The 26,554-nt window shown below is 35.8% G+C and overlaps 1 protein-coding gene across 2 annotated transcripts; it reads left to right on the forward strand.

The window, feature by feature from the left end:
- Positions 1–12,094: 12,094 nt before the first annotated feature.
- On the forward strand, positions 12,095–25,882 carry LOC121417530 (zinc finger protein 729-like). 2 transcript variants are annotated; one of them, XM_041611255.1, is made up of 7 exons: positions 12,095–12,193; positions 14,053–14,176; positions 14,747–14,902; positions 16,393–16,509; positions 17,763–18,095; positions 18,138–18,566; positions 21,327–25,882. In XM_041611255.1, the coding sequence occupies exons 2-7, from the start codon at positions 14,059–14,061 to the stop codon at positions 24,788–24,790; spliced, it is 4,617 nt and encodes a 1,538-aa protein (XP_041467189.1). In that variant the 5' UTR covers positions 12,095–12,193; positions 14,053–14,058; the 3' UTR covers positions 24,791–25,882. The 2 variants fall into 2 exon arrangements, with proteins under 2 accessions (XP_041467189.1, XP_041467188.1); XM_041611254.1 differs by having other exon boundaries at positions 17,763–18,566.
- Positions 25,883–26,554: the final 672 nt, after the last annotated feature.

A 26,554-nucleotide genomic window follows, 5' to 3' on the forward strand; every position in this document is an offset into this window, starting at 1 on the left:
AATTTTGAAGTCGATATACAATACAAATTGCAACGGGTACATCGAGCTTTCACAGAGGCGTCAATCCTGGGGGGCAGGGGGCGATCGCACAACCAATAAAAATATTAGGGGGCAAACGTATCGTTTTGCCCCCCCCCCCCCCCCCATAATTCCGCATTTGCAAAAATGAAATAAGATTGTAATATTACACATATAAATCAGCATGCGAGATCGAACTACACAAGTCGTTCTTATTTAAAATCGTGATCAAAATGTCTGCTTTTCAGATTGGAATATAAAAATTTTCAGCTCGCGCTTCGCGCTCGCATCATTTATGTAGCAAAAACCCATACTTTCATGATTAAATAGGTGAATAGAATGTCCTGTTTTCAGAACTCCCGCTTCAATTTGCAATAATCTTTTGTTCGATATAATGTCTTATTCTTGATTTAAAATATCCATTAAATTGTCATTTATCATGTTTATTTCAGATCGAAATATCACAATTTTCAGCTCGAGCTTCGCGCTCGCATCTAATGTTCTTTGAGATGCCCATCTGAATCATTGGTACTAAAAATGTTTAGAATATCAAGCTTTCAGGTCAGAATATTAAGAAATTTCAGCTCGCTCTTGGCACTCGCATTATTAAGTATAGTTATATCAAAAGTAATGTATAAAAAAGGAACCTTATCTACAAGCATTCTGCTTCTAAGGTTTCCTCCCCTTTTCCGTTTTATGTACTTAAACATGTATTAATATGTATTGATTAAAAATGCTTGCTATTTATGTAATCTACGTGTGCAGTGGTTGCTCAGCTTATTATGTAAGTTAAGTTGTCAAAGTTTTGTAACATAACGGGTTTGTGGAAATAAAACCTAAATGAATGAAAAATTAAATTTGTGTAATGATATATATGTAAACAGGTACCTTTTTCCTGTTTTCAGGTCCTTATACAAAATATTTCAGCTCGCGCTTCGCACGCGCATTAATTTGTTGGTGAGATTAAGTGTCTTTTTCTCATGAATCATATATATAAATATATACAGAGAGAGAGGCCTATATGTGTGTGTGGTCGAGTTTGTTTGTTTTGTGTTATCGAACGCCTTTGGAACGCTGATTTATGATTTTGCCCCCCCCCCCCCATCAGAAAAATGGATCGACGCCCCTGAGCTTCCATTATTCTGTTTGATTTACAAATTGATATAATTAAAAAGTCTTCACTGTAAAATTTCTCGTTTTATTGTCTGAATATTATTTTTCAGCTCGCATAATTTTTTTTGGTAGGCCTATATCTATTCTTTTCGTGTATTCCATAAAGTTCTCATAATATCCCTTTTCAGGTCTGATTGTCAAAACTTATCAGCTAGTGCTCGCGCTCGCATTTTAACAAACTGCTTGAAATCACCTTTTAAAAAAAACAATTCATCAAAAATTTCGTGCTTTGCGCTAAAAATAAAATACCCAGTTGTCAGGCCATATATCAACTAATTTCTCGCACCCATTAAGGCCTGTTAGAATATTTAATGAGATGATATCATTTTCATAAATTCCTAATCCTTAAAATGTCTCTTTTTCAGATCGGAATATCAACAATTTTAGCTCGGGCATAGGAAGAGGAATAGGGAGATGGTTGTCCTTATCATATGATCATAAAATGTGCTTATGTCCCGTTCCGAGGTTAAAAGAAAACATCGCGTTTGCATCATTTATTAAGTGTGATCCATATCCTCTTCACATTTGTTTCCTAAATTGTGCTTGGCATAAATAAAGTGTTTAAACTTACCCCTTTTTCAGATGGGAATATCAAAAAATTTCAGATCGCGCTTCGCGCTCGCAATATTATTTTAAGAAGATACCCTTCCTTTTACTATTACAAAATGTGTTTAAATGCTCAGATTCTCGGTCTACAGGTATAAAAGAAAAACAGACAAAAAGCTTGCGCACGCATGTTTTCTTTAAACTATTCATTCAAATAAATTTAAGCTCAAATTTCTACTATGTTGTTTTATGTGTTTTGTTTACCTTGTTCGTACGAATATAAATAGGAGGCTGCATTCTACAAGCTTCACTTTTTTAGCAGCTTCCTCCGTTTCCGACCTGTTATCTTAATTATTACCTTGGTTTTGTTTTGTTTGTTGTTGAATGGATGTTTTAAAGTGCATAATACTGAATATGTTTGTTTTGTAAATTGGAAAACACGTTTTTATGTATATGTGCATTTTTATGCGAATAAAGAAGACTTTGAATTGAATTGAATTACACAACTTTCTCATTCTTTCTTTTCTTGTGCGCCTCGGAATAGAATATTTCTAGATAGATTGCGCTATATAAATGCCTATTATTATTATAATAAGTTTCTTTGTTTTATTTATTATAATTATATCAAGATGTATGTAAAAAAACTTATTGTAAATGATTGTTGGAAATGGAAAATAAAAGAAATGTTTATTGAGCTATGCCAAATGTTCTTATCTAAAACGTGCATAAATGATCTAGTTGCAGAGCAGAATATCATGTAGAAAGATACCAATCCTTTTCATGATTACAAAATATGAATATAGTGTCCGGTTCGGTCCGGTTTTAATGTCTAAATCTCAAGAATTTTACACTCGCGCTTCGCGCTTGCATCAACTCTTTATCGTTACATATCAATCCTGTGCATGAATACAAAAAGTGCCTAGAATGTCCATTACAGGCTAGTAGGCCTATTTTAAAATTTTGTATCCGTCCTTGGTAAATACTAATCCAGGTTGGAAGCAAGATAAGAGGGGTTTTTTGCTCAATTCACCACCTACCCGTCTCCTTATTTTATTGACTTTCTTCCTCCTTTGATTTCCCTCTTCTTTTCTGTTCTTTCTTTTTTTAATCTTTTCCCGCCAATAGGGGACCGCTGTCCCCCCTCCCCGCCTTGGATCAGCCTATAAATAGCTCTATATGCACCCCATTACCACTAAGTTAGTTAGTTTATATGGCAACTGCGTCTCCCACTTCATGCGACCGATGCTGGGATATTTTCACATGATATTTCAAGCAGTTACAATAAAAATCCGACGATTGCCGATTTCCGGTAAAGAAACTTTTTTGCGCCAATGCATGCAATTTGCTAACTTAAACAAAATTAATAGATTATGCTAAGAGGAGTTCTCTTCAAGACGAACAATGCTTGACATTCAGCTAGGTCCCGGAGCTAGGTGCACAAAACTTTCTATCGATTCAATTTCAGTCATCCTCAAATCTCATCTATCGAAAATAAAACAAAGAATCTATTGAATACGATAATTCATCTAAACCCAAAGTTTAACATGACAGGGATATGAGTTTTACCTTATTAGACTGGACAAATGAAGTGATGTTTCTTTAAAAGAAGGTTTCTGTTGTAGACTAACAATCCGTCCAGGGTTTGTTTTGACGGGGTGGTTGTGTGACGGCTAGACATGTGATTGTTCTGTGCTGAATGAATGAATGAATGGAGAGTCTCGCCGCTCGCACGCGTGGCGAGTAAGAATCAGCTGAGATCATGGACGATCGAACCCCGCCTCCAACACGCGCCCATAGTCAGTTCATTGACGGGAAATTGGCGGGAAATTCTTGTTTAGACCTACACTCAGGTTGTAAATGCCGAGGGTTTATAGGAGATGTAACAACCTGTTTCATGAATGAGATTAACGAGGGTTTTTATTGGGGAGTTGGTGATTGACTACCTCTGCTAAAGCTAGCTAGGTTGAGGATTCCTGGTGAGGGTCAACCTTGACTCATCAAATGCGCGGCCGATCCGGGGGAGGCGAGGGGCACGGGCCCTTCCCCTATTGGCGGAGCAAAAAAAAAGAGAAAAGAAAAAAGGGAAAAAGAAAAAGAAGGGGAAAGAGAGGAGGGGGGAAAAGGAGAGGAAAAATAAGAGGAGGGAGACGAGTGAATAGAATGAGGTAGGCCCTAAAGGGAAGACTTAGAAAAAAAAAATATTTCAGGCGCGATAGCTCAGTCGGTAGAGCGGGGGGATTCCGGTGACCCGGGTTCGATTCCTAAGTGGTGCGCTAGTGCCCTTTGGTAAGGCATTTATTCTCATTATCAGGTCTCTCGGAGAGGACCCTAAGCCGTTGATCCCCTGGTTGCTTGCTAACAGACATTCATGCTTTCTTAGCACTCAGGTAAAAAACCTCGGCATCACATGAAATTTTCGCTCGAAGTACATATCTTGCTCAGTAGGCTGATATGGAGCTTATCAAGTTTTGAAGCCAACATATTTCAGCTGCGACATCGAGCTTTCATTAATTTGTATGATTTGAAAATTCATTAAAAAATGCTCTGTAAAATGTCAGTTTTATGGTCTGAATATTTTTATTGTTTTGTAACCCCCCCAAAAAAAAAAAAAAATACGCCTACTATAATATTAAACGGGAAAGTTGGAAAAGTGGTGTGTGTTTTACCCCAATAAAACTACTAGATGTACGCCTGTTATAATTTTCGGCCTGTCAAAATTTTGGGGACCTAATCCTGAATCCGCCATTTGGTCACAAGGTCCTAAAAAGTATTTTTCAATGGCGCAGAGGCTTTGTCAGAGATTTTAGACTCTCATTGATACAAACATACATGAACAAAGTACATGTATACGAGTACGCAGTGCGAGCTTATTATTTTATTATTTTATTTTTTTTGAGATACATGTATAGATTTAACACGGGACATTCTAAGCACTCTGAACTCGGACAGGGCATATGCTGGACACTTTTTATCGAGAAAGACGTCTTGTTACCTTTTTTTTTCAATATTTTTGCCAGGCTATATATTCATTTTTTTCATTTATTCATTCATTTAGGCTTACTGTAGATCATAATCATTAGATAATGTATGTACTACAGATACTAAAGTTTATAATGTAGTATTTTGGTGATGCATAAGACATTCTGCTATTTCGTGTAATCCATGATTTTTTTAGAAAAAAAAATTAAAGTAACATATGGGTCTCCCTGGGGTGAAATGAGACATTAAGAAATCATGAAATTTTAATTTCACAAGAAAATTAATACGTGCTAAGGAGAAATGGAACAGCATAGGGAGGAAATAATGTGTCTCATCATCACCCCCAACCTTGGCAAAAAAAATAATGAAAAATAAAAATAAACAAGTAAAAATAAAAATGGTGCCCTCTATATGGTCTGCTATCAATCAAGTTTGATATCAGAAGTTTGCACACTTAATAAAAGTTACCAGCTAGCATATTCATAATAACAGAGGATCTACCGGATCTGTATAAGAAATGACGAAAGAGTATAGGCCTATCAAAAATGGGTAAAAAAAGTTTTAACTGTAAAACTGTGTAATGGCTGATATATCTGTTGTGAGCCGTGTCTAGGGCTCTATAGGCACTCCTTTCTACTGATGTAACCGGTTTGCTGATTGACTGCGTATTGAGTGTCACATCTCTCCTCGGTCTCTCCTAATCGCTGATGCGAGCGCGAAGCGCACGCTGAAAACTTGATACTCTGACCTAAAAGGTGGACAATTTTATAAGCACGCTCTCATTTTTTTTTTGGGGGGGTGGGAAGGGTGGATATATTTTTGGATTTATTTTAGGACGGTTTGTTTTGTCCTATACAAACTATATTTTTTGATATCTTCGTATTTTATATTTTGTGAGTATTTCTCTCTCATTTATTTTTTTTTCTCATTTGATTACATATGTCTGTATTTGTACTCTGTAAATGGTTTTGTTATCTATTTTTGAGGGGCCCACATTGTACAAGCATTGCTTTTTAGTGGGTCCCTCCATTTCCATCTTAATTTAATTTCTATTGAAAAATAGTATACTTATTTAAAACCTCCAATGTGTTGCCCAAATCATGTAAGTTTTTTTTTTCACAACATATGTATTATTATTTTTGTTTCTTTGCAATGGATACAAATACTTATTTTTTATATATATGGTATACAATTTGTTTTTGTTTGATGGAAGTGAAATAAATAAAATTGAAATTGAAATTGAAATATATTTATCTTTGAACAAATATATTCAAGGGCCGCTAAAAAAAGGTTTTGAAAGTGGGGGGGGGGCTGAGCAAAAAGTGTGGGGAGACCGGCCATGCTAAAAATCACAATTATATCTGTATATAGTTATTTTTACGTTTTTGAACACGGTTTTGGGGAAAAAAGTGGGTGCTGAAGCAAACCCACCCCGGGTCCGCGGCCCCTGTAATTATTACGAGCGCACAAGCCCCCCCCCCCCTCCCCTCCTCTTTAAAAGTTTTTGACTTAAAAAAGTGACATTATGCACTTTTGCAATGAAAATAATGGATTTTTTTTAATTAATGGTGAGCGTGAAGAGTTATGAGCTGAAAGTTTTGATATAGACTTCATAAGTTTCTAGATACTTTTCATTTTCTAAATTCTAACCAATATGGATTCAGGAAAGGACATTCGACTGATCAGGCGTTAATACAAATATATGATAAAATTACAAATGCAATGGCAAATAAAGAACATATAATAGGCGTATTCATGGACTTAAGCAAAGCCTTTGACACTCTTGACCACCAGATATTACTTAAAAAACTTGAAAATTGTGGAATTCGCGGAATTACACTATCTTGGTTTAAGAGTTATTTGTCCAATAGAAAACAATATGTAATTCACAATAATATTCCTTCTGATTTTCAGTTAATACAATGCGGAGTTCCACAAGGATCAATCCTAGGTCCCTTGCTTTTTTTAATATATATTAATGATTTGACTTCTGTAACACCTTTATTATCATATGTATTATTTGCAGATGACACCAACATTTTTTGTTCACATAAAAGCTTAGAAACTTTAGTAGATATAATTAACCGTGAGTTACATCGTACTGCAATATAGTTTGGGCAACGTGTGCAAAAACTGAAATTAATACAATATACTTATTGCAGAAAAAATCAATTCGAATTTGTACTAATTTGCAATATTTATCACACACAAATCCATTATTCCATAAACTAAAGACTCTAACTATTTTTGACATAAATTCATTTCAAAGCTTACTGCTTATGTTTAAGTACGTAAATAACATGCTCCCACCTTCATTCCACAATTTTATACTCTGAATACATCTATTCATTCATACCCTACCCGTAACTCTTCAAATTTCCATTTAATTAACCCCAAATTGCTTATTGCGCAGAGATCCATAAGACACCATGGTCCAGATTTGTGGAACTCTCTACCAGAGCCTGTTGAACAATGTTCGTCTCTTCACTCATTTAAGGCAAACGTTAAATCTATGTTATTATCAGAATACTTGAAGTAAAATTTCTGTGTCGTATCCTTTTTATCGTGAATTTATTCCTCCTTCGATTTAGTCATTACCAATATCTTCATCATGAAAATCATCATCTCCATGGCCTTCATCATCATCATCAATATCATCATCATATCACCGTCACCCTCAGCTATTTGAAAGAATATGCCCATTCTGCTTTATAAATGTATTAATTCAATTAGTATAAGTTTGGGATTGTCATTTTTTCAAGCAATCTGCTTGTGATGACAATCCTTCTCCTGCAAATTGTGAACATTATAATAGTTAATCGTTTTTGTCTGGAATTATCTTTTTAGTACTCTTTACCTATAATTTATGCCAAAAATGCTAACATATTATGTTAAGTTATTAAAAATGTCAGTATTATACGAATGTTATGGATGCAGAAGAAAACAATAAATCAAATCAAATATTCCATCCGAAAAGTGGACATTTTAATTTCGTCTTTAATAAATGAAAATCTGTGTATTATAATAACAATAAATGCGAGCGCGAAGCGCGAGCAGACAATTTTGTCATACTGTCCAAAAAAAGGAAGCAATGTTTAACATGAAGGAAATTGCAAATGTAGAGATCTGAAATATAATATGATGTAAGCTGAAAATTTTGCCGACTTAACCCCCCCGGCCCCCAAGCGGGATAAGAACATTTTTAATCACGTACATGACAAAAATGTGTATTTTAGTTAACATAATTATCAATAAGAGAGCAGCGCGAGATGAATACTAGGCCTAGTGAATACCAACCTGAAAAGGAAACGTTTAAAGAGCTATTTCAGGGAATTCATGAAGAGGATATTGTTACTGAGACACTAATAACGTAATTTTCGGCCATTTTTTTCAATCATGAACAGTTTAAAGCAATGGGAGCCTCGAATTGTGAGCATAATTATTTGTGCATATTGATTTGAAAACGGGATACTTTAAGCCCCATGTTATCCGCCTATATATTAATATCTTTCTCATGAGGTTGGCATCCTTTATATTTATATATTTTTTTATTCCTTTTCTCTGTTTTTATTTATTTGCGCCGCCAATATTCAGTTGGGGTCGCCCACCCCCATGATACCTTGGCACCGCTTTGTTTGTTTTGGCTGAGAGTGTGAACCACTGATCTCTCTCCTCTAGTGGAGAGAGATCAGTGGTGTGAACCGATGCTGGTTTGAAGGGAGAAGATGGTCTCCACTTTAAACGATTTACATGCTCAATAGAAGGCGCTAGACTAATCCAAACGAGAATGTTATTTATTCCACAGCTCGTAAAGACCAGAGGGCCGATTGATTGATTTTATTCGTCAAGAATATCACAAGAGATTACAATGAAATTGAAGAATACCGTGACAGAATAGCCCATGAAAGCCGAAAGGCTTATTTCAAATGGGGTCCTATAGTTAGTATAAAACATTATCATATTGTAACAAAACTGGAATATGGTTAAAAAAATAATAATAAAATACATACATAATCCATCAGTCATGTGCAAACATCTGAAGCAAACAACAATCCTCCTAATATGTGAAACAAGATTATATTTTAACATAACCTAATGTATACATTATCTACAATAATTGCACGAAAGGGTCTTTGCAAGAACCGTCTTTCATGTCGCCCATTTATTATGATGCGCAAAGTATAACGCATTTTAAATAAACTACCTGCAAACATATTTTCTTCATCCGTTGAAGTAAACAAAATATTTGTTCATAAAATGATGTGATATATCATGAAATCGTATACAAATCGATTTAAATGCTAGCTATTGAATTTTATTTGTTTATGATACATTTCGGAAATACCCCGCATACACTATCATAAAAGATGGGCGACACGAAAGACGGTCCTTGCAAAGACCCTTTCGTGCAATTGGCCCATGGTCAAAAGGTGACACAAATAATTTCTAATAAAATGCCCTCCCAACAGACGACGGGCTAACAGATAACAATCACATTTGACAAACTTGAAGGTTGTTTGGGCTTCTGTTTGATGGCGTCTAATAATATACAGATACTCTGAAAAGATTGCACTGTTGAATTAATAACTATGTGATTCGCACAGTAGTAGTTGTTGAAACATTTTAAGCAAGTGTTTTCTTAAACAACAAAGTTTGAATTCAAATATTTAATCAATAATTTAAACATGGTTGTTTAAGATTTTAAACACTTTTTTTTAATTACTGCGAGTTGTTTTTAACAGTGTGCATGCATGGGCGGAGTGGGTTGAATCAGTCCCTATGCAGACTCATATTGGCTTGACATTAAAGGGGAATAAAACCTTTGGAACAAATAGGCTTGTGTAGAAACAGAAAAATCAAAGAATAAAAATAAAGAAAGTTTGAGAAAATCGGACAAATAATGAGAAAGTTATGAGCATTTGAATATGCAATCACTAATGCTATGGAGATCCTCCTATTGGCAATGCGACAAGGATGTGTGATGTCACTGATGAACAACTTTCCCTTTGGTACGTGGACTAATACCCTCAAAATGTCTCTTGTTATACTTTTTCTGATGATGATACAAACTCTTTATCCAAGATGTATTCTTAAAAAATATGTATTACATGCCCTCATGTAGAAAGAACACATGATCTATGGATAGATGTGATAAAAGAGGCAATTCAAGTGAAATATATACTAAAGTAATGGGGAGAGTTGTTCACAAGTGACATCACACATCTTTGTCGCATTGCCAATTTGCTATCTCCATAGCATTAGTGATCGCAATATTCAAATGCTCATAACTTTCTCATTATTTGTCCGACTTTTCTCAAACTTTTGTTGATCTGTTTCTTTGATTTTTCTGTTTTCACACAAGCTATCTTGTTCCAATGGTTTCATTCTCCTTTAATGGGAAGCTGATTGTATAACCATTCTCCGGTCCATTCTTTATTTTGTTCGTCAAAATATTCTCCTATGCCGGGGTTTGCTTGGCATATATGCTAGCCTCATTTCCATGACCAGAGAACAAAGGGGAATTAAAGAAACAGAAAGGAGATGTTAACGTATATCTGTTGAATTAATACCATATAAACCTGGATCAAAATTATGCAATTTTTAAATTGAACGTCTTTTTTTTTGCTCACTTAATTATTGTATACTATATATTAACAAATTTGCTTACTGACTATAATACTGCTCTACGCCAATGAAGGCATGCTATTCGAGGCATACAGCGCATTATTTACTCATAATGTACTGAGATACCGTACAGCTCTAACATCGGCCATGCCAAAGAAATTTTTTTATTCATTATCAAATGCATCGATCGGCCCCTCGGCCTGGCATGTCCAGTGGTTTTTTTTTTTAGGTCGAAATCTTTGAATAAAATCACTTCGCTCCGCACTCGAAATTGTCATAACATTCTTATTCTTTACGTAAACCGTGCTGCGTCTAATAACTCAGATTGTTTGATTAGATACCCATATGATGTTCATCGGCCCTACCAAAGGATATATTCGGGGCGGGCGGATCCAGGATTTAAAAAAAAATTAATGGCGCATATCGTCCCCGAGGAAAATTTGACATAAAAAGAATAATAAAAGGTTTTCACTCAAAATTGAAGGTCATTTCGTGAAAGGTACTCATAAGTTCATTTTATTTGTCTTCCAGCTTTGAGTTTGAATACATGACAAACATACAAGTGTGTATGAAACAATAATCAGACTTCAGAGTACATGATAAAACATACAATTATACATAAAAACAGAGTATTCAGAAAACATTATACAGCTAAAGACAGAAAAGAAATTATTTTAAAGGAAGACGAGGAGACCTAAGTGAAGCAAGGTTCCTCATTACGCCGAACATAAGATAAACAATACAGAAATGGCAATATAATATAATATGATAACTAAAGAGAGAGGCGGGAGAGAAGAGGGACATATTTATGTACAAAAGGGACAAAAAGGGGACATGAGAATAAAGACCAGCCAGGCCCGGGAAAGGGTTGGGGATGAAACATTGATAATTTAGCATTAACTAATAAATAACACACGAAAAATTGGCCTTACTTCCATAAAGGTTGTTCAGTAAATAAGATTTTGGTTTTCGTATGAGAGACAAATTCCCCTTAAAGATATATGCTGTGACTTTCAAGGGGGGGGGGCACACATTTGTAAGGACGGCTTATTTACGTAAGTGATGTCCATCACTAACTATTTCTTTTGTTCTTTATTGTTAGATTTTTTTTTTTTAGATTTGACAATAAGGACCAACTTGACTGAACGATATGTAGTATTAAAAAAAATGCAAATTCCACATGTTCATGAAGGAATTAATCGTTGTATCACTTTACAATGAAGTGATTAAAATATTCCATATGTATTATAATACATGTATAATAAAATACAAAAGAAAATGAGTGAGTGAGTCCCCCGGGGTGAGTCCCGGGGACTCGGGGAGTGAGTGATGTCATCAGTTCCCTCTTTTGCATACCAGCCAGGATGTGCATATAACTGTTTTGTGAAATTAAGCGAAATTTTAAAATGTCATAACTTTCTTATACATCCGATTTTGATGAAATGTTTAGTGTAATGCCAGTGTTGGATTTTTTCTTTTCTTTTTTACTTTTTGTTGGGGTGGACTTGTCCTCAAACAGATACCTTTCTTCATGGTTAAAAAAAATCCATAGAATGCCCACTTTTCAGTTGAAAATAGAATATCAGCTCTCACTCCGTGTTCTCATCAATTATTAATGAGATAGACATTATTGTTCAACAACATACGTGTAGATTGTCATCAATTTCTTAAATCCTTATCATCGATCTCTCTAAAATCTCGAATGCTATTTTCGCCCTCTATTGTCTGATGACCGGTATTATTTCGAGTCTGATTGAACTTTGAAGAGTCCGTTATCGTCAATTCACAACTGAAAAATTTCGCTGTTTTGCATCAATAATTTCTGTCGCTGTCACCAAAATTCAGTAAAAAGGTAACCACTATTGATTTATTTATTTTACTGATATTTATGAGCTAGAAAAGATTTGAAAATTGCTAGTATGGGTCGCAAGTAATTAAAAAAAAGCGCACACAAAAAATTTAAGAATTCATAGGTTTTTAGGTCTGATGAAACAACACAAAAGGCTCCGTGTGGGACAAGTGTATGAAACTGTGATTTCACATTCAAGTATGGCAGTGTATCCTATTGCCGGACACTTTTATTTTAGTGCTTTAAAAATGACAACTAGAGGAAATACAATCAAGAAAAAATTATCACTTGCTATTCCAAATATTTTTATGATGAAATAATTTTGTTTTCCAACCGTTTTCTTTCAATCTTTGCATGCATGCTTTGCACCGCATTTGCCGAATACCCCTTCGCGAAAAACAATTATTTTCTTGCGCGACAAATTACATCATATTTCCGGACGCGCGCCGGATGGGTCAAAATATTCTTGATTATGATGATGTAAGAAAGAATTGCATGTGATTTTTTCATGATATATCATATATCATGATATGATATGAGTAAATTCTAAGTTTTTGTCTGCTTTCAGTTTCTTATATCGATTCTGAGCAGATCTTTGTAATAAATTTGTGTTTGCTATAAACTAATTTCATTTTTTGTCTCACCTGCAAAGCAGAGTGAGACTATAGCCTAAGTTATAGGCGCCGCTTTTCCGACGGCGGCGGCGTCAACATCGTCCTGAGGTTAAGTTTTTGAAATGACGTCATAACTTAGAAAGTATATGGACCTCTTTAATAAAACTTGGCCATAAGGTTAATCAAGTATTACTGAACATCCTATTAGAGTTTCATGTCACATGACCAAGGTCAAAGGTCATTTAGGGTCAATGAACTTAGACCATGTTGGAGGAATCAACATCGAAATCTTAACCTGAGGTTAAGTTTTTGAAATGTCATCATAACTTAGAAAATATATGGACCTAGTTCATGAAACTTGGACATAAGGTTAATCAAGTATCACTGAACATCCTGCATGAGTTTCACGTCACATGACCAAGGTCAAAGGTCATTTAGGGTCAATGAACTTTGGCCGAATTAGAGATATCTGTTGAATTCCCATCATAACTTTGAAAGTTTATGGATCTGATTCATGAAACTTGGACATAATAGTAATCAAGCATCACTGAACATGTTGTGCAAGTTTCAGGTCTCATGATTAAGGTCAAAGGTCATTTAGGGTCAATGAACTTTGGCCGAATCGGGGTATCTGTTGAATTACCATCATAACTTTGAAAGTTTATTGGTCTAGTTCATTAAACTTGTACATAAGAGTAATCAAGTATCACTGAACATCCTGTGCGAGTTTCAGGTCACCTGATCAAGGTCAACGGTCATGTAAGGTCAATGAACTTTGGCCATGTTGGGGTTTTTTGTTCAATAACCATCATATAGTTCTCTGTAAGTTTATTGGTCTAGTTCATAAAAAGTGGACATAAGACTAACCATGTATCACTGAACATCTTGTGCGAGTTAGAGTAGTATTCAAAGTCAGTACTGCTGCTATATTGAACCGCATGATGCAGGTGAGACGGCCAGAGGCATTCCACTTGTGTTAAAATCAGGGTGAGATATTTGTACGTTTAAATGTTGTTTTTTTTCATGTGCAAGAGCAGTGCACATTTTAGCTTGCAGCTTGAGCGCCGCGATGAGCTAGTGCGCCACGCATTTTATTATGGAATACACTTTTTTGGGGAAAAATACACTTTTTTTGTCACAGAATACACTTTTATTCCCAGAGGTTGCCAGGTCTGTATATGCGCTCTCTAAATTTCAAATCTTAATATGGGATTTATGTTAGACCAGTGATCTTTGTTTTTTGTTTAGATTTGAATGATGGAGGAGGAAGAAGAAATGATGGTTGTTGAAGGTCAAGGTCACATTGAGTTGGATGAACAGGTTGATAGAGAGGCAGTGATTATTATGAATGCCTTAGCTGGTGAAGCTCATGGTAAGATTACTACTGGTTAAAGAATTGGATTCCCCCCCCCCCATATGACTACAAATAATAATGGAAATAATAAATTACTTAATGATAATAGAAAATGATAAATGCTTCTGTTTCTATTAAAGTAAATCTAAGAACCTAGTAGTGCAGCTTCCCCTCCACATGAACTCCATGTTGGTATATAACAAATTACATAGACATTTCATATCCAACTTGATAATCTTACAGACAATATAAATTTCTCTGGGTTTTTTGGGTTGAATTGGAGATAATGAATGAGTGGAGATTTGAACTCACAACCTTACAATCATGAGTCCATTTAGTCTAACCACTAGCCCTCATAATAATGGTAATAAAATTTATGATAAATTTATTAAATGCAAAGAATTGAAGTACCACTCTTACAAATGAAAAAAATAACTATAACATACATGTATGATACATAACAATAATTTAAACAACACATGAATGTGTCACAAAGAATATACTAGTATTACATGTATGTAGATCTGTAGTAACTGTGATTGTCAGATACAATTATAGTAATCCTATCCACCTATTCTAATTTAACAGGAAATACAACATTTCAGATTATAAGCCATGATGGCCAGGTTCATATAACATCAGAAGATAGTGGTCATGTGACCCAACATAGTGGTCATGTGACCCAACATCTTGATCACAATGGACAACCAATCATCGCTGTTAATCTGGCTTTTGCACAGGAAGGTAAGACAGCTCCTTTATTAATCTGTGGGACACCATTTGACTTCACTTCAATAAATTTCTGTAGACTTCAACACAAGTTATTTTGTACATGTCTCCAAGGGGTTAAAAATATGAAAATTTGAGTTATTAAAGTTATGAATTCATCATTAGAGATCTTTGTAATAAATGCTAATTATATATCTTGAACTCTCACTCACATATGAATTATCATACAGTCCCAGGGGGGGCACTTACATTGACGAATTGATACCATACGCGACCAAAGAAACGTAAAAGGATGTCTTTTTCAAGATAGGGCACATTACGTACGTAATGTAATAAGGGTGTCCAAAACACTAAAATAATGAAAAAAAGGGTATCTATATTTTGCTAGGATAGCTACATTTTTAGGGTCAATTTGCAAGGTTTATAAAAAAGACAAATGTTTTATTAAGGATGTTCTTTTTGCCCAAACAGTCAACACTACGTGTTAGAGTCTGATTTGCTCAAGGTGTGGGAGGTGGGGCCATACTAAACCCAATGATGTAAATGTAGGTAAAGGTAAAAACGATGTCGTCCATGAAATACTATAACAATTAAAATATCATTGTACTTGTTTCTAGGGGTTCAATTCAGGGAATACTTGCCAAGGTGAAGGGTAGGGTTTCACACCCCAATACTTGTTAAGGGGTGAGTTTTCAGAAAATGGAAATTGCTTATTGAGACCCCATGTTATCCCCGCGCATGTTATCCACTTTTCATTGAAAGTGGCCCCTGGGCCCTGGGGCATACAGTGGTATATATATCTAGAACTCTCACACTGTATAGATTATCTTATAACTCACATTGTATAAAACCTTATTAAATTAAGTTTTTACAAAAGAATCATTTTGCATAAAAGTACAATCATGCAAGAGAGTGCGTTTGATGTGGTGGTTCTGAGGATTCAAATCAGTTTACATACGTTGAGGCTAATGTTGAACTTACAACATCTAATGAGCCAACTATTTATCTCTTAATTAGTTTAACATAAACAGTATGCTCAATATTCAGAAGTCAGAACAGTGTCTGCTTGGCCTTACTCATATACAACCAATGTCCTTGTGTATAATGTTTTGTTATAGTCTCGCTCTCTCTCTCTCTCAATGTAGGCATTAAACCAGGCCTAATAAATGAATGAAATTTCTGTAAACCATGGTTTCAGAAATACATGTACAGACCTCGGTTTTAAAATAAACTTTATGGCCCGAATCACAAAGGTGGTTTTGAAAATCTACGTTGAGTCCATGGTTGTTTATTATTATTGTTATTATTATTATCATCATCATCATAATTATCATCATCATCATTATCCTCATCATCATCATTGGTATATTTTTTTATGATGTTGACTTGTTATGATTGTATTTATTTGATTTATATTTTGTTGAAAATGACATAAATGAAATTATCATTGTTGTTGTTTTTATTATGATCATTGTTATTCCCTGTCACATGCCATTGGTCTATAGGTCAGGATCTCCAACAACTTGGTTTAACAGAAAGCATTTATGTTGAGTTACCGGTAGCAGAACAGACCTCTGAGATGATTGTGGAAGACAGTCATCACCAAAGCAACCATACTCAAGGTTAGAATCATAAAAATCACTATGGAAACAAAGATACATGAGCTCTCCAAAGAGCCAATTTTATTTTTGGCTTTTTGTTACAATTTGAAAATTGTAATAATACAAATGGAATGATAATGTATGAATGTGCTTTATTTGGTATAATTGCGTAAAGAATAAACAATATGCAGCAAGCTGAATCTCAGTATGACAAACAAAAGAATATTTTAAGTTATTAAATGCATCTGGAACAGTTGGAAAGAAATTAATCATTGATAAATTCCAGATTCTGCTTTTTTGTTTTTATTTTAAATAATGTCTGATCAGTGACTCACATGTGTTCTCAAGACCAATGGACAGATGAAAAACATTGATTTTGAGAATCACACATTATGTCAAAGACTTTGAAAATAAACCAGTGATTTTTGCCAAAAACATTGATTTTGAGAATTTTTTTGCAGAAAAAAAGTACAAGTGCTACTCTGTATGTATGATTAAATTTCCAAGCAGCAATATTTTAGTTTCTCAGATGTGTGGGAATTCTCAAGGTATTGCCATACAAATTTTCTATAAAAAATGATTGAAAACAACCCTGCTCACACTTAGCAGTCATGCATTGACTTTGCATTTGAAAGAGGGATACAATGATTTGTTGATTGCGTGTATTGAAAATGTGGTTGGAGTTTTATTTCCAATGATATTTTTTACAGGGAAAATCTACAATCTAAACCACTCATACCAAAATTACATTCATTTAGCTCTTTCATGATATTAATTCCTCTGATTCTTGGTACTCTGTAAAATAAAGATATCAATGTTAATCAGTTGTTTTGGTCTTTCCTACCATGTATTTTAATAGCAATGAAAATCTTGTAAAGCTAAGGACAAAGCGTGGAAATTATAGTAAACTATGAAGTTGATTTTCTCTGAAATGGGTTACACTCTGTTGAGTCGTGAAATGATGGTCGGATTACCGCAGACAATATGCTCTGTATTTAAAAGTAATGTTCTCATTAATTTTCATATTTTCACAAACTATGCATGAATATTTACATTAACCTATAGTGTGCGGTTATTTATACCCAACAGTATCATCATTAACAAATTAAGTTTTCAAACTTTGTGAAGTCAGAGATACCACAAACAACAGTTTAATTCAGAGTAAAACTCATATTTGAAAATTTTGAGCATTTAGGGCAAACAGCATACATTGTAAAACTGGCGAAAACATTATTTGAATTATTTCTCTAAATATTTTTTTCTCCACGATACAGAGAGTTTGCTTGAGATTGTTGAGAGCGGTGAGGTCGACAAGTTACCTAATCAAGTAGAGTCATTAGAAATCAATTTAGAAACCATAGGCAGAGATAGACTATCAACCAATCATAGGATAGATACTGTTATACAAATACCAGATGGATTGACCAATCAGAGCGCTGATAATATAAACCAAGAAGCTAGTTTGACCAATGAGAACTCTACTCCTGCCTTACCTGAATCTGAAGTGACCAACCAGTGTTCAGTTATCTTGAGACCAGAATCTTGTTTGACAAATGAGACTGCAGAACCTGTCATGTTGGAGTCAGAATTGACCAATCAGAGCGCAGATACTATCACACCACAAGTTGGATTGGCCAATCAGAGCACAGATACTATCACACCACAAGTTGGATTGGCCAATCAGAGCACAGATACTATCACACCACAAGTTGGACTGGCCAATCAGAGCACAGATACTATCACACCACAAGTTGGATCGACCAATCAGAGCACGGATACTGTCACACCTCAAGTTGGATCGACCAATCAGAGCACAGATACTATCACACCACAAGTTGGATCGACCAATCAGAGCACAGATACTATCACACCTCAAGTTGGATTGACCAATCAGAGCACAAATACCATGAACCCAGAAACAGAGGTGACCAATGTTAGTACAGGTGAGGAGGCTGAGTTGACCAATGAGAATGCAGATACTGTGATAAGAGAAGCTGAGATCAACAATCAGAATGCTACATCAGAAACAAAACAGTCAAATAATGCAGAGCTAGTGCAATCCTCTAATAAAACCCAAGGTTAGTATAAAAACATTTGTGTGTGTTATGTTGTGGCTTGGCTTATAAAAACTTGTATCTCAAAACATCTGAGGGCAGCTTAGAACAGGCTGTGGCAGTCTCATATTGTCTCAAAACAGTCTTCTGATAAGTGTGAAGAACTCTTCTGAGGAAAAGAAGGTTGCTACCCATGTTATCACTCTTAACCCTAAATAGACTGGGCTATTTCGATGCCTAAGAAGACGGGGGGGGGGGGGGGGGGACTAATTTATTTTATTTCCTTTTCATTGGTATTTTGAGTCTTGTGTATGAAGTTTGTTTTAATTTCATTTGGTTATTAAAGTCAGATTTGTATTATAATGGATGAGACCTTTGAATAAGCACAGTATCAAAGGAAATGTTTTCAATTTAATTTGATTCATTTCATCCATATTATATGTATAAACACAATGATATTAACCCTATCTACATGTAGGCCAGGGGGGGCCTCGGGGGCCCCCCCCCCCCTCAATGAGTTGCGCGATATTTTCGCCGCGCAAAAGTCTTGCGCACCTTTTGAGACCAATTTTGCTTCACCCGGGTATGCGGTTCCGAAATTACGCAATGTTATGTAAGTGCATGTCAGACCAAAAATTGCTCAAAAACATGATTTCGTGTACAAAATCAATGTAAATTGTGTTTTCAACCAAAATTATAAATGTATGATTATTTTTAGTTTTTTCTGGCCTAAATGTATGTTTTTTATGCTGTTTATAATCTTAGAAGAGTCCCCAACAAATTTCATTGAAAAAACAATGAAAAACAAAAGGTCCAAAAACAAAGAAATACATAAGAAATTGCAAAAACAATATAATACATAAGAAATTGATCTGATATCACAATTTTTGTCATGTACACTTGCTAAGAACATCACAAAGAGGTTCTATGCCAAAAATTAGAACATTTGGAGCCTTATTTATGGAGTTGGAGGAAAAAGTATGATTTCGCATATTAATTACGCATAAATTAGCATAATTACATAATAAAGATTTCTATGAAATAAATTACTATACAATTTTGTAGATTATATCTCAGACAACCTGCGTGCCAATTTTCGGCGCGATCGACGGCCAAGATCTCAGGGGGGGCCTAGGAGCCGAATCAGCCAACCCTTGACATTGTTCGCTATTAATCCGCCACACAATTTTTTTTTTACTGCGTCACTTGCTGAATTTTTACTTACAAGTCTCGCACAACTTTTTAGACCAAAATTGCAATACGCAGTTCTGAAATTATGCCACATTTTGTTAGTGCATGTTGACCACAAATTGCTATAAAAAATGTGAATTTGTGTGCAAATCCAATCCAAATAGTGTTTTTAGCCAAAATTCATAAAAGCGTCACTATTTATCCTTTTACTGATTAATATCAATTATTTTCATCTTGTTTATGGTCAAATAAAGTTCCCGACAATTTCCATTGACAAAACAGTAAAAAAAAAGTTTATTTGATCAGATTATTATAAAGAGTCTGTGAACCAAAATTTAGCATTTTAGGAGAATAGTTAAAGCAAACTTTTTATTTTACCCCTAAATTAGCATAATTAATTAGTAATGAGATTTTTCACAGCAGCTGTTTATAGTTCTGTAGATTGTGCAATGGGTAATGCACGGGCCAATTTTCATCGCGATCGATGGGCGAAATCATAATGGGGGCTGAATCACCCCCCCCCCCCCCCGTCTTTAGACGTTGAAATAGCCCAGTCTATTTAGGGTTGAAGGTAGATATTGAGACGTGTATACAGATTTAGTGAATCATTACTAGTATAACAAAAACTATGATATAGAAAATATTATGTTGGCATGAAAGCAGATTTCTTTATTGAGTAATATTTATATAATATTGGATGGCCTTGAGGTAAATACAAGGAAATATTAGACAAGCTTTGCATAAATATTGGACGAGTCGAAGACGAGTCCAATATTTTGCAAAGCGAGTCCTATATTTCCTTGTATTGACCGAAAAATGGGACATCCAGTATTATGATTATTATTCATACAAAGAATTTTAGCAAATAATTTTTAACTTACCCTCCCGCCCTGAGACTCTGACTCTGCTGTATGATGGGGGGACCTAAAGCTACGCACTTTGTTTTCAAACAATAGAAACTGTCCCAATTTTGATATTTCAACAAATTATATTTCACTAATTTGTGGCAAACATTCTAAAGATCATTAACCAAGTAGAAAATATCACAAAATCCCGTCGTGTTTTTCGAACACCTCTTGATTTCGCCGTCCAATGTAGAAGGGGTCCTAAAGCTACGCACTCGATTTATCATGCAAAAAAATAGTATTTCCTGTGCCTCAATTTCTAAAATATATTCAAATCATTATAGGATAAAAAGAAATTAAAGCGAATATAACTCCAAACTTCCTAACAGTTGTTGGTTTTCTCTGCATTTAGAGATTTACTGCAGCCTCTGTAGAAAAAATTTAATAGGAATTGTTCATCACTCTGCAGTCACAGTTCCACACACAGATCAGAGTGCGCATTTGCCATTGAAAACTGCATGCGCGCGCGATGAGTGGTGCGTATCTTTAGGACCCCCTACATACAAACTTCGGGGATTCCCCTTCTAGTCGTCCAATATTTTCAATATTGTGTCACCTTGGAAAAAAATATTAGGCAAGTTCAACAAACTTTTTAAGTGGGTCGAGTGCATCAACAAAATAACACTTGTATTTGGGCTCTAAAATTGTCTGTATGAATAATAATTTTATGTATTGTATTGCTTTGCAGGAACCAAACGTGATTCCAACATGAAGTCTGTGTCAAGGGGTACCCCCAGGAAACAAGCTCCAGCAAAGACTCCAGAACCATCCCATAAAGTCTGTCATTACTGCTGGAAAGAGTTCCGAACAGAAAGGCAACACCGTGCCCATGAGAAATCTCATGCCAAGGAAGAATCACCTTACCTTTGTCGCTACTGCAGTAAGTTATTTGACACAGATGGACAGAGGATGAAACATATGAAACAAAAACATTCTCTCTCTAAATGTGAAGAATGTGAGGCTTGCTTTGATAATGAGGCACTTCTTGCAAAGCATATGATGTTGCATAGTCGGCCTAAGATGTTTATGTGTAATATCTGTGGGTCAATGTTTACCAAGGAGAGTTATCTCATCTGCCATAAGGTTGTCCATGAAGAAGAAGAAGAGCTAGGGGAGACCATGGATGCAGCAGTAGATGAGACAGCAAACAATAAAGACATCAGCCATGTGAGATCAATAGGCCAAACTCAGATGGGCCAGACTGTAGATGAAGGACAGGAAGAGGTGACAGAGACTTTAGATGAAAGACAAGAAGGAGTGAAGGAGACAGTAGATGAAGCAGAGAATGATGTAGATGGTGAAGAGGTTGATGACGATGACAGTAATTGGGAAGAACCTGCCTCAAAGAAGTTTAAATGTGATGAATGTGAGAAATCCTTCACCTCACAGAAAGGTTTGAAGATGCATCAGAGATTGGTTCATGTAGACATTCAAAAAGAGCTATCAAGCAGTGAGGACGAAGAGATAGTCAAGAAGAAAACGAAGGAAGGAAAGGGTGAAAGAGCCGAGTGTCCAGTGTGCAAGAAGACCTTTGTGAGTGTGCGCCAGTTGACTCGGCATGAATCCACACATGCAAGTTGGGATTGTCCACACTGCTCAAAGAGTTTCCGGACATCCTGGATTCTCAAGGAACATCTCAACACGCACACAGGAGAACGCCCTTACAAATGTACCCAGTGTGAAAAAACCTTCAAGAGCTATGGAGGTCTGAGACGACACAAGATCATCCACAAAGGTACCAAGCCATACAAATGTGATCTGTGTGATATGAGATTCAGTGATGCCTCATCGTTGAAAAGCCATAAGAAACGCCATGCAGGTGACAAGCAGGTGGAATGCGATGTTTGTCAGATGAAGTTTTACACTGGGTTTCAGATGAGAACCCATCGACTGACACACGGAGGACAGGACCACAAAGAAGAGAAGCTCCTGCGATGCGATGGGTGCCCAAAAGCATTCCTTAGCCCGAGCAGTTTGGAAAAACACAAAATATCAGGTAAATGTGGAAAGCAGTTCTCCTGTCCTTTCTGCTCTGAAAAATTCCTTTACAAGAAAGAGAGAGAAAAACACATGGAGACCCATACCGAGTATGTCACCAAAGAAGGCAAATCAACAGATAACAATAAGAAATCTAACAAGATCTTCAAGTGCCCTACATGCAAGCAGGATTTTCCTAATCTTCGTACCTTCACAATGCATAACAAGAAACATAGTAAACAAGGGAAAGTCTATGCATGTGAGGTGTGTAATAAGATATTCTCTACATCTGTCAGTCTTAAGTATCACATGAAGCTACATACCGGTCAAGGTCCCAAGTGCTCTGTGTGTAACAAAACGTTCTACAATGCCAAATCACTCAGGAGGCATGAACGCATACACACCGGCCAAAAACCTTTCAAATGTGGTTTTTGCGAAAAGTCTTTCAGTGACCAGAGTGCGTGTGCGTCACATATGAGAGTGCACTCTGCAGAGAAACCCTTCAAATGTTCCTACTGTGATAAAGGGTTTCGTCAGAAAGGACAACGGACAATGCATGAGAAGAAGGTCCATCGGAAAGGAATGGAAGATGATGGCAAGATGAATGGAGAGATTCCAAGCTCTGAAGACACTGGTCTCAAGATGGTGTATAGATGCCGTATCTGTAAAAAAGAGTTTGAGGAGAAGGAAGAGCTGATTAAACATAAAGAAACCCATGAAGAACTGAATAATGAAGAAGAAGAGATGATCCCTATGCCAGCTAAGGTAGCTAAAGCAAAGAAAGAGGTGCAGACATTCAAGTGTGATATATGTGACCATACATTTGCCCAAAAGAGTTACCTAGTGCGTCATCAAAGGGTACACACTGGTGAGAAACCATACGGTTGTTCCCTCTGCGATAAAAGGTTTTCTGATAAGACCTCCCAACGTCGCCATAAATCCATCCATACGGGAGCAAAGCCATTCTTATGCGATCTTTGTGGCAAGTCTTTTCGAGACAAATCATACCTGAATCTTCACAAGCGGATGCATTTAGGAGACAGACCATATGAATGTAACATTTGTTCTCGTAAGTTTGTACGGCAGAACTTCCTCAATGCTCACATGAAACTTCATCAAGGTATCAAACCAAAAAAGCCTCCGCAGAAAATATTCACTTGTGATATCTGCAACAGAGTCTTAAGGTCTAAATCAAGTTATTATACACACTTGAGAATACACACAGGTGTGAAGCCATTCTTGTGTACTTTTTGTGGCAAGGCCTTCCCAACCAAACCTCGTCTTGTCAACCATGTACGTGTGCATACAGGAGAGAAACCTTACGTGTGTGATGTCTGCAATAAAGCCTTCACAGAACCTGGAACACTCAGAAGGCATAAGATCATCCATACTGGGTTGAAACCTTACAAATGTGGAACATGTGATCGAGCATTTGCAGACAAAAGTGCCCTTAACTCTCATGTTAGAATGCATACAGGTGAGAAATCACACTCTTGTGAAGTATGCGGGAAGATGTTCTGGACTGCTACTAATATGAGAGCGCATGCTAAGACACATCGGAAGAAGACTCTATTTGAATGCGGCGTTTGTCAGAAACAAATCCTTGGACAAGAGAACTTGACAGCTCACTTGGTTGAGCATGAAGCTGAACAGCGTGTCGCATCTCAGGCTTTAGCTGAAACCATGATGGCTGCACAGGTTATGATGGACAATGTCACAGAGGTTGTTATCCAGGAAGATGTTGTCACGACTGAAAACACAGAATTCCAGTGTGAAATCTGTGAAAAGTTCTTCAAGACTAAGAAAACTCTTCAGAAACATAAGGTCATACACGATGAAGAGAAGCGCTTTGAGTGCGAGGTCTGTCATAAACGCTTTGCCAGGAAATCTTATTTAGTTAGCCATTCTACGATCCATACCGGTGAGAAGCCATATACCTGTGAGGATTGCGGAAGACAATTCAGGGATCGTAGCTCTATGAAGCGGCATATGAATACACATAGAGGAATAAAGCGTTATGAATGTAATGTATGTCAAAAACAATTCACTGATAAGAGTGCTGCTAATATTCATCTTAGGATCCATACTGGTGAAAAACCTTATGAATGTTATGAATGTAAGATGTGTTTTACACAAAGTGGTCATCTTGTAGATCATATGATCAAAAATCATTGATGATTGTCTTATCACATAGTAGTTCAAATTAATGGGAAATCAAATAGAAATGCAGGTAACCTTACCCAATTTGAATATTTTGGTACTGCAAAAATTTGTTTGACTTAGGTGAGACTTATGACTTCTGTCAGCTTAAACAAGTTTGCTCTGACTTGGGCAAATATGGATGAATGTTCAGCTAATGAAATGTCAATTAAGGCATTCTAACCTGTAGTCTTGTATTGATTTGACCATGGTGATTATTCCAATTGTCGAGAGTTCGTTTTAATATGCAGCTTATCTGTATTATTTTTTGGCCATTGAAAATACCTTTTTTGTATATAAACTATGTTGGATTATTATCTCCTATTTCTATCAATTCATTGACAGTGGTCTCCCTGTATACTTACCAGGTTGAGATAGATATGACTTCTCATGTCTATTAAAAAAGTACATATTTTTAGTGATTTTTTTTCTTCATCACCAGGTGGGTTTTTGATAAATCTATTCCTAAGTTATGATGAACTTACAACTGTTGGCCTATCTTACCTTGTAAATGTCTTGTTTTCTTATATTGATCACATTCCTAAGAAAGGTCATCAATTGGTCATAAAGTCACTTGTACTTCTGACCAGCTTTATGAAACACCCACCTTGGACCTATTGCATAAAAGTTACTATCATGGTTACTGCCACGGTAACGCTGATCAACAGCCAATGAGAAACAAGGATTTCATGCAGGTTACCATTGATCCTTTCTTGTGGTAAATGGTATACATCAAAATGTTCATTGGCGATGGTTCGCTTGTTCTTAAAGTTGCTTTTAACAGTTTCATGAAACACCCCCTGGTTTAATTCTTTTCTTCAATTCCAATCCTAATCCCATCTTAGTTTGTTTGGGGTTTTTGTTTTGTTTTGTTTGGGTAATGGTATTGTGAATGAAGCAAAATATCTTCTCTTATTGATAGTATTTAGATATAATATTGAGAGTGTACATACATAATTCTTTTGCTAGTTGATTTTAAATGATTGATTTTTTTTATAGATTTGATGTATCTTATGTTTCTAATTTATTGAATATTGATTGATGAGGTTCTTTCTCACTAGCTTGCATCACACAATGAAACCAATTTTTTTTTAACAAGTGCACACCAAGTTACCGATAATGCATATAGCATTTCCATTTATTTGAAAGCAGGAAAAAAGGGCATTGTACATTAAATGCCTTGCTCACGGGTAAAGGCCCGCGGCCAGGGATCGAACCCCTGACTTTCTATGTATAGCCAGGCACCTTCGGCCACGGCATCTCTACAATTGACTATAGTGTAAAGATCAGTTATTATCTTTTGAATCTGAAAGAGTATAGTACCCTGAACCCATCAATGTGTAATACATTGTATGTAGTCTTGTTTTCTGCTACTAGTATACTAGTGTTTAAAATCTCACTGATAGATATGAGGTATAGATGACGTCAGTTGCCATGGTGTCATGGTGGCTTGGTAACACATGAACCTGTGTTTCTCATAGGAGAAAATAGCTGCTATCTGAATTTGATCGGTTGCAACATATTTTTCATACAAATGCAGACCTGCCAACCAGTACATTTTTTGGCGTATTTAGTACGTTTTTACAAAATTGTAATTTATTGAGAAAAATCATCTCTATATGTCTCTATTTCATAAAACTTACACAAATATGGTTATTAGATCAATGTAATTTCAGGTAACATGTTTTTTTTTCAATCATTTTGTTTAAAACCAGGGAGAGATATATGTTTTAATGTTTT

The sequence above is a fragment of the Lytechinus variegatus genome, chromosome 6 (genome assembly GCF_018143015.1).
Source record: "Lytechinus variegatus isolate NC3 chromosome 6, Lvar_3.0, whole genome shotgun sequence".
Classification (NCBI taxonomy): Eukaryota; Metazoa; Echinodermata; class Echinoidea; order Temnopleuroida; family Toxopneustidae; genus Lytechinus; species Lytechinus variegatus.